The sequence below is a fragment of the Bubalus kerabau genome, chromosome 3, assembly GCF_029407905.1.
Source record: "Bubalus kerabau isolate K-KA32 ecotype Philippines breed swamp buffalo chromosome 3, PCC_UOA_SB_1v2, whole genome shotgun sequence".
NCBI classification, from domain to species: Eukaryota; Metazoa; Chordata; class Mammalia; order Artiodactyla; family Bovidae; genus Bubalus; species Bubalus kerabau.
The window spans coordinates 144,992,577-145,001,630 of record NC_073626.1 but is presented as its reverse complement, the minus strand read 5'-3'; the positions used below and the strand labels follow the sequence as shown (position 1 = coordinate 145,001,630).

The 9,054-nt window shown below is 31.9% G+C and overlaps 1 protein-coding gene across 2 annotated transcripts in view; it reads right to left on the bottom strand.

Annotated features, from left to right (window-relative positions):
• Positions 1 to 465: 465 nt before the first annotated feature.
• Positions 466 to 9,054, bottom strand: part of BMPR2 (bone morphogenetic protein receptor type 2) — a 156,643-nt gene continuing 148,054 nt past the window's right edge. For both annotated transcript variants that reach the window (XM_055573126.1, XM_055573125.1), the window contains one exon: positions 466 to 7,810. In XM_055573126.1, coding sequence (XP_055429101.1) covers positions 7,560 to 7,810 — 251 coding nt within the window. In that variant the 3' untranslated portion in view covers positions 466 to 7,559. The remainder of the gene's footprint in view (positions 7,811 to 9,054) is intronic.

Here is a 9,054-nt window from a genome sequence, read left to right as displayed (position 1 = left end):
GTAATCTCAAATTGCTTCATGTTATGTTCCTGGAGCTACTAGGGGATTTCCATTTTTAATTTTGAGTTTCTCTTTCTATAAGCAGAAAATGAAAACTATATAGTTCAAAGCAAAATGGAAAATACATTAGAATCTCATCTTTACAAGGTCTGTGGCTTTGGGCAAGGTCTGTGGCTTTGACTTCTCTGAGTCATTTTTTATATATAAAATGGAAATAGTAATATGCATTTTGTAGAACTGCTGTAAGAATTACCAACATACATAAAATAAATAACACCATATCTGGCATACAGTGAGTGTGCAACTATTATTCTAATGTTAGTTGATTTTTGTTTTGATGTATCATACTGAGTAATGAAAGTCATACTGTATCAAACAATTGCTATTCTGATGCAAAATACCTAAAATATCATACTAACAATCATATTTTGTTGATAACCTCATAAAATCAAGATACAATCACTGTTGTCATTAATATGATCTTTAATAAATGGAATAATGCACCATTTACAGCAAGCCTTTTTTAAACCTAAAGAACTCCCTTAAAATCTCCTTCTCGAATGTCTCTGTATCAATACAATCTTTTTATTTAGGTTTATATATATCAAAGCATTTACTTACAATTATTCATAGAAAACTCTTTAGTGGCTTAATGTCAGCTTTCATAGTGGCATCCATAGATAATACAAAAGAAAAGTGATTTGCTTAATTTCATACTCACACCGATCCATCAAACACAACTTATACAGCATAGCAAGGTCTCAGACGGCTTATACAAAAGCAAAATAACTGAAAGCAATTATTCATAAATTCATATATGATATTCTATTGGTAATGTAAGAGCAAAACACACCAACAAGAGATACCCGTTAACAAGAAAGAGGGTTCTGAGGAATTGCCAATATTTTTCAGCCTTTCTCATTAGAGAAAAGCATCCTCAGAAATGAATACTCTGTAGCTTATGTTTCTCCTGTCCATTTAGAAAAAGCACGGTGGCTACATATTTCCATGTTTCAGCTACTACAACACCCTAAGAGTTAGTGTATTTTACAATTATCCACTTATCTTCATCTGAAAAATTATCAACAGAAAATTAATGATGATTCCAGCTTATACAAACACTTACACAATATGATCTCTATGGAAACATGACAAGGCATACAAAAACTGCTTAAATAAATAATGTGACCAGAAAAAGAAAAGCTAGACTCCAAGCGATTTAGCATTAAACCAGGACTTATCTTTGAAGTTCATCTTTTGTTAGTATTTCAGTTTTCTTAATTAAGCTTTAAAAATGTGTTTCCCTATCACATTTCAGAGGGTTGGTAATAAGATGGAGAGCCTGAGACAAGAGACTTGTTACAAGTAACTTCACTGCAACGATTTTAAAGATACAGCTTACTAATTTGGAGCTTGAACTTGTCTGGAAGAAAAATTCTATTTGGATGTGATGATGTGATAAATAGGTTACCATAGGTTACATTCTCAAAACCATCCAAGCTATTACTAAAGCTATAAACTCACTAGTTCACTTTTGAAGACGTTTAATAATGTTAAATTACCTCTTGAAAAATTTTATTTCTGAGGAACTACTTTACCAAATTCCCCCATTAAAAAATGAAATGAAATGAACTGTCTCATGTATAACTATTTAACCAAACAACAGAAACGGGTTGAAGACTGCGCTTCAACTCTAAGGCCTACATATGCTTAACATGTAGTGAATGAGTTGAGTCATTTCCCTCTATTCAGTAATTATAAAACTGGGCAAGTTTTTAAGATTAATGAAATCTGGTATCTATGTAAGTTAAGTCAAATCGTAAGATGAAACATTAAATGAACTCTGTGTGTAACAAAAACTTAAATATTCAACTGTATCTAATTGCTTGTTTGCTATCAATTGGTTTGTCAATGTGCAAAGGGATGAAAGAGACCCTGAGTTTTTAAGTAATATTATGTCTATAGAGTGAGTCTAAAACAGGAAGATGGTTTTGAAATCTTAAAGTACAAATAAAATGGAAAAAAACCTACATGTTGCCTTTTAAAACATTAATGACAAAAACAAGTTGCAGTTTAAAATACAGTAATTTGCTTAATATTGTCATAAACTGGACGTGCTAATCGGTGATAAGATTCTTTGTCTCTTACCCAGATTTTAAAATCTGGGTCTCAAATTAAGTTAAAAAAATTAATTTTATAACATTTAATAGTAACACGATGGATATCACAGTAATAACGGAATTAGAATTTTCAAGATATATTTATTTGGGGCATAATTTTAATACACAGCATAAATTCTTAAATATTTACTTTTCAAATGTTACCAGCCATGAGATAAACCTTTTCTTTATATGTACAACACTCAATTTTAACCACTTAAAAGTTAAATGAAAGTTTAGTCCAGTCTATGTTGCAAAAAACAATGACGAGTATTTCAAAAGTGGTCTGCAAAAATGTTTGTAGATAATACTTGATTGTTGTAGGGTTTGCTTTCAACAGTTAATCTTGCCTTTTGTGTTTAATATTTGATGCAAAGAAATATGTAAAATGTTGTGGCTCAATCATAATGCTAAGCCTGCTGCAATATAGGTTAAAAATAACAATAAAGTGATATGCAATTCTGTATGCATGGCTTTTTAGTTATAAACTATTGTATAAAATCACAGAACTCCACAATTTGATTAAAAAAAAAAGTTAGATAATATAAACTTAAGTGCTGATTTGCTGACAATCTGATGGTTAGATCTACTGTCAAATGGAAACATCTTAATTCTCAATTCTACCTTATTTAACCATAAATGGAGTAATGAACTTGAATATAACAAAGCATAATTTTAGGTGTTCTTAAATATAAGTAGGTATGAAAATAGTAAAAACTGAGGAGAAAATGGTAAAGGAACCAAAGAAATTTTGTGTGAAGAACTGAGACTTAAGTGTTGAGAAGCTTGAAGCATCCTGAATAACAAATGTTGGAGAGGATGACCAGTTGGTCACCCTCCTTTTTATTTTATCTGCTAGTTAAGATAAACAGATACAAAATTAAACAGGAGGGAAGCAGAATAAATGTGAAGAAAACCTTCCAGACACAGAAGATTGCAAGTCAGATAACCAAGGGACAGAGTAGGACAGAAACTAACAGGTGAATGAAATAAAGTAGACCCAGAGTGCCATCCAGGGATTTCCTCTTTTCTTGTATGTTAATCAGGGAACCTGTAGAAAAGCCTACTTTTGATAATATTTGTGTAAACTAGTTCAAATAGTGATTTGCCAGATTTACTTAATCAAGGATTATCATCTAGGAGTGGATCACACAAGGTAGTTTTCGCTAAAGTTTACATAGTTCAGAATCTAAAAGTTAAAATGAACTTTTATTTGCTGATGAGCAAACTGACAGTAAATGGTATGAATATTTAGAAAAATCTTACTCTGAAAGACTCCTGGGGTGTCTATGGGAGAATTACATAATTTCTAGGATAATTGATCTAGATAATCAACCAACATGTGTGTACAGATTCCAAGTTTAAGAAGTTAGCTTGGAAGATAGAGTGATATATATAGCAATCTGTGAATAGTTATTGATATATAATAGCCTGCATACAACTGGTAGTAAGTTTAACATAAATTTATAAAAGGTTGTATAGAAATAGAATGTAATCTCACATTCTAGGAGCTAATTACCTCCAATGAAATATTTATTTTTATAAATAAGAAAAAAAAAGTTTGTGAATTTCATTTGGCTTTAGAAGCCAGGATGGAAAATATTTTAAATAAACATACTTGCCAAATTTTGTGATAATTCCCACTGAAACACATACTTATTTGAGTGTTCCTACCTTTAATTATTGTCACATTCAGAACCAACACATTTTCCAGAGTGAGTGGATACACCTAAGGAAGCTATACAAATTGCTTTATAAAAACAGTATTTTCCTTCTATTCTTCCTACAGCCTCTTCTATTAGTTCTCTGGATTAGTAAAATTTTCTAAAGTCATTAAAAGTAGAAATTTTCAAAATGAAGTGCAAGGACTGATGGGACACATTAAATTAATTCCACCATGTCAAGAATGGAATCAGTTTAGGAAAAGGTCTCTGTTCCCACAATTCACCTTTGCCTTTCCCATTTAGTTTTGCAATATAAGAATGTTGGGAGTGAAGAGAAGTTAAATGATTTTAAGATTCATGATGGCACATGTGGGATTGAATTTTGTCTTGAATTAGTAATTATTTCTCAAGCAACGAACACCACAGACATGTCTGTACATCTTCTTATGTTTTCCTAACTCTAAAGCCATTAAGGTATCTGGTTTGGCTTATATTCAAGCCACAATTGTGCTGGAGTTTAATGACTAAATTTCTTACAAAATGTTAGTCCGTCATGCATTCTGTCATACAGCGTGTAGGCAGTGTGGTGTGGATGAAAGAGATGTGAAGAGAGCAAGCCTAGGTTAAAAAATCACAGCTTTGTCATTTACAAGGTGTAGACCTCAGGCAAACTAGCTAGCTTCTTTTAGCTTCAACTTCCCCTATTGTAAAATGGGAATGGTAACCATAATGCTCATATGGTTGTCATGAGGAATCAAAGATATAATGTATTTATATCGCAGCATTCAGTATGTAATAAATGGCCAATTACTATTTGTATCTTTGCCTTCCCGTAACTTTTTACACCAGTATTTTTTTTCCCCCAACTATGCATTTAAAGAGGGAACTTTTTAGGAACTATCATTAAATCATTTTGTCTACATTCAATTCAAATTAAGTTCTTTCAAAGACTTAGTTCTGATATACAATTATGATAGCTAAGGGAATTATTTTGATTACCTATTATGATGCTTTTAAGGTTACAATACTTTTAAGGTTGAATTTTAGTATTTTTTTCATTAAATGAATGGCCTCTTATTCAAAGGAGCCCAAATGATTTTCTACATGCAAAAATTTTTGAATACAGTTAAATATTAGATTTAAGATACATTTATTATTAAATAGTTTGCAAATGAGTATTTTGTGTAATTTTGCTTGCTTGTATATTTGCAAACAGATTCTAAATCAGTCTGAGGTAAATTTAACTTAAAATTTATTAAAATGATCTACACTCTCTATTTCTCCTACTTTACCAAGAGTCTGCTAATAAAAACATAGAGAAAGAAAATTATTTGTTTTAAGCATGCCTGCATAAAGTGGGAAACTATAAGGAGTTCTTTTAATTTGGTATACCAATTTTTGAGAGCATTTTACTATTAAATACCAAAAAATCCTTAAAAACTTACAATCATCTGGCCCAAACACAGTGTAGTAGAATGTAAGGCAACTCTTCTTCTGTCTGGAAAAGATCAGTTAGACCTCAAATGGTCATTTATCTTTGATGCTTCCAATTGAAGAAGAAATATAATTTATTTTGACTCAAAGATGTTCTACAATTACTTAAAAATAATATCCTGAAATGCAGTTGGAAGACATTTAAAATTAAGAGAACCAAGGGAAATTTTACAGGAAAAAATATAAATAAATCATTACATGATAAAAAAATAAATGAAAAATTTTTATGCCAGATGACTGAAAAATATATTAAGGGTCTGAAGGAATAGAAGGTCCAATAAAATACAAAAGGTGGAAATCTCGGGCACTAGCAAAATAATGTCATTTCTAAGATTTCAAAACTGTGTTCAGCAATCCAGCTGAATAAATGGTTAAGCACTGTGACATCTCTCTTCATAAGATCACAATAGATGGCAAACAAAAGAAGGCTTATATACACAAGTAAGTCATACATATTTGGGATAGCAAATTGAGAAACAGAGTCTGTCTTTAGCTAAGTGATGCAGATAGAAGAACATGAGTGTGAAAACTTTGTTCAGGAGATAAAAATCTCAATCAGGAATTTGTGTTTTCCTGTGAGCTTTTTATCTCCAGAGAAATCTAAGAACTGAAAGTCTATGAAGTAATCTGGGAATCTGGGGGAAAAAGTGAGCTCTTCATTGTTTGCAAATTGATAGAAAATAATTTGTGCTTATAAAAAAGTCCCTTATTTGACATAAAGTGCTTTATTTATAAAGAAAAAAAAACATGCAGAAGTTGTTTTAGAGACGATTATCAGTAATGAAAGAAGCAAAGGAAGCTTTAAAAAAAAAACATGATCTGAATATACATGATGTTATCACTAAAAGGTACATTCTAATATAATGTAAAATCATAAAACGATGCTCACATATCAAAGATACAAAAACTGGCAAATGGAAAAACTATGAAAATAAGATTAGTGAAGAAACACAGTTTTGAAAAGAGAGAGGTAAGTCTCAGTCTGCTCAAAAATTATAGGTTTGGCAGCAATTCTTCCTTCCACAGGGACTTGGCATGCCAGTTGAATGATTTTTCCACACAGTGTTTTAGGTCATGGGAAAAGGAGTAATTTCCAGATAAAGTTACCAGGCCTCGTTTGGGAAAATAAAAAAGATACTACAGGTTCACAACTATGAATTACTTTTGAAGTTATTTTAAACAGGATGTAATTTTATTTATGTCAAACACAGCGTATTCAGAGAATGAAGACTATAATACTACATTGTGTTAACCATCTACCTACTTAAAAATTCCATAAGGAAAGCTCTGTAAGTTTTCTGATAAAAATGTGCTTCTTAAATAAATGAATATGGAACATGAACATATATATATAAAATAAAATGGAAAACAGCTAATATTTGATTTGCTCTTTGTTCTGTGCTCTTACGAACTTCCAAAACCAGAAACCAAGTATGTTTATTAAAATGCCCGGAAGGAAATGTTTAGGGTTTGGAAGGATAAAAGAAATGGCATTTCAAATTAGGTTTTGGTAGTTCCTTCTTTAGAGCCCTTTGAGACAACGTTTCTGCATTCTCCATAAGGAGAGAGAAAGCAAGAAATCAGGTAGCTGCTTTCTCTTGTGCAAAAACTCACTGTCAAAGAACTGACCTGCCAAAAGTATGGAGGGTGGGGAAGGAAAATGTTCATATCTTGGAAGAATGTGTGCTCTGTTAGGAAGAGAGCTTACGAGAAAGCTTATTTGTGGCCTATAGACTATTGCACATTCAAACAAAACACAGAGAAAAGAATGTCCAACAGATAATGCGTTCAGGAACATATCAACATACAAACTAGCTTGTGCCCAGAAATAAAACATGGATACCAGACACCACTGCAGTCAAACCTGTCTTAATTTGCTTCTGATTTAATGACCTTTAGAAACTGGTCCAAACTGATTATCAGCAATACATTGTTTCTGCTTTTTTTTTCTTAAAAAAATATTTTGAGACCACTTTTGATACACACACATATAATTCTGTGGTCATAACAGACAAATATAACTTTAGCGAGACTAAACAAAAGTGCAAAACTTAAAAAAAATTAAAAAATATGGAAGCATAAGCTAAATTTTTCTGCATAGCTGAAATCTATTTAAAGCAAGTCCTTGTTGCAGGGGTAGGAGGGGGTACTGACAGGAGGATAAAGCAGTTTTTTCTTTTAATGTCTTCTGCACATTTAAATGATGCAAAAAATAATTTCACTCCATAGGTTTGAAAACATTTCACAGACAGTTCATCCCTATATCTTTAGACACCATTGTCGTGGCGGTGCCTCCGTCTGCAAGGTAAACAGTGGTGCTGGATTTGGAATGCACTGCCCTGTCTTTGCCATTGTTGTTGACCTCACAGTCCAGTGGTTCAGTGGAAATGACCCAGGTGGAAGGGCGCCACCGCTTAAGAGAATAGGGAGTTTTCACTCGTTTCTTGATCTTTTCACCAGATCCTGATTTGCCATCTTGTGTTGAGTCACCTACTGAAAACAAAAGTGCAGAAAAATGAACTATACATAAAGAAACTACTAAAAAGTAAAAATTAGGGTTGTAAATGGAAAAGAGATCAAATGAACGTCTACAGGAGAAGCTACCAGACATTTCTTGAAATTTATGATGCCAGATAATATTTTTCTAACTTTACCAAATTATTTTTGAGATTCTTTAAGCACGATGTTTCTATAATTGATTGAATTATTTTATAGGCAAGGAAGAAAATATAGAAAAACCTCAAAAAGCAAAAACAGAGGAGAAAATTCCAAGTTCTCAACTATATTCTCAAATCCTTTGGTTATTGGTAGAAATCCTAACTTGGCAAAATGCATTTAATCTTTCTATTTCATGATCAAAGCAGGCACCTAGAATATAATTATTTTTTCAGAAGAATGACATAAACACTAGAGTGTAAATTTTCTAGTAACTTCCCGTTCCCATACCTGCCAAGACATTTTAAAAATGTGGACCCTTGCTATAATTTATGTCAACTCTTCAATACAAGCTACTCAAGCAAGGGGCTAGATTCTACTGATTTTTTGACAATCTAATCCCAGTACCCCATTTTGTAGTCTTTGACAACAAACATAAAATGCAACTTCTTCATAACTGCTATCAGTCTAAAAGAAATATCATTTTGTACAATAATGACTGTTTTAGTGAGCTCTCCTGTCTTGTGTTATAATCCCTCAAGGGCCATAAACCAAGCATCAAGTTATTTGTGTAAGTGGCTAAGGGCCCCATAGCACAGTGCTACAGGCACACAGCTCCTGAAAAAACTGACATGAAAAACCAAGAATAACTTTGTAGTTTCTTTACAGTGACTTTTCTGAATTTTCTTTGCACTTTTCAGATTTATTAAGATTAGTCTGATAAAGCCTAAATGCATATATAATAGGTATAATATGCTCAACAAAGTGCTTCTAAAGTTGTATTGATTATCATTTTACTCGGATGCTTTAAACTAGCAAGTACAAAATCTTAACTATGTACAGCAAGTACGTGAGCTGCATTATAAGCTGCATAAGATACACATTAAGTTGGTAATTATTCTGATTATTGTGACATTGACTTTTTAATTATCAGCAAAAAAATTACCTTTTTAAAAACAAATGTCTAATTTTACTTTTGAAATCCAACCAAATGTGGTAAAAGTAAATAACTGCTAGTTGAAACATAATCTATTTCTAGCTAAGTATATTTAAATGGTCTCAAAATCCCTCCATTTACACAA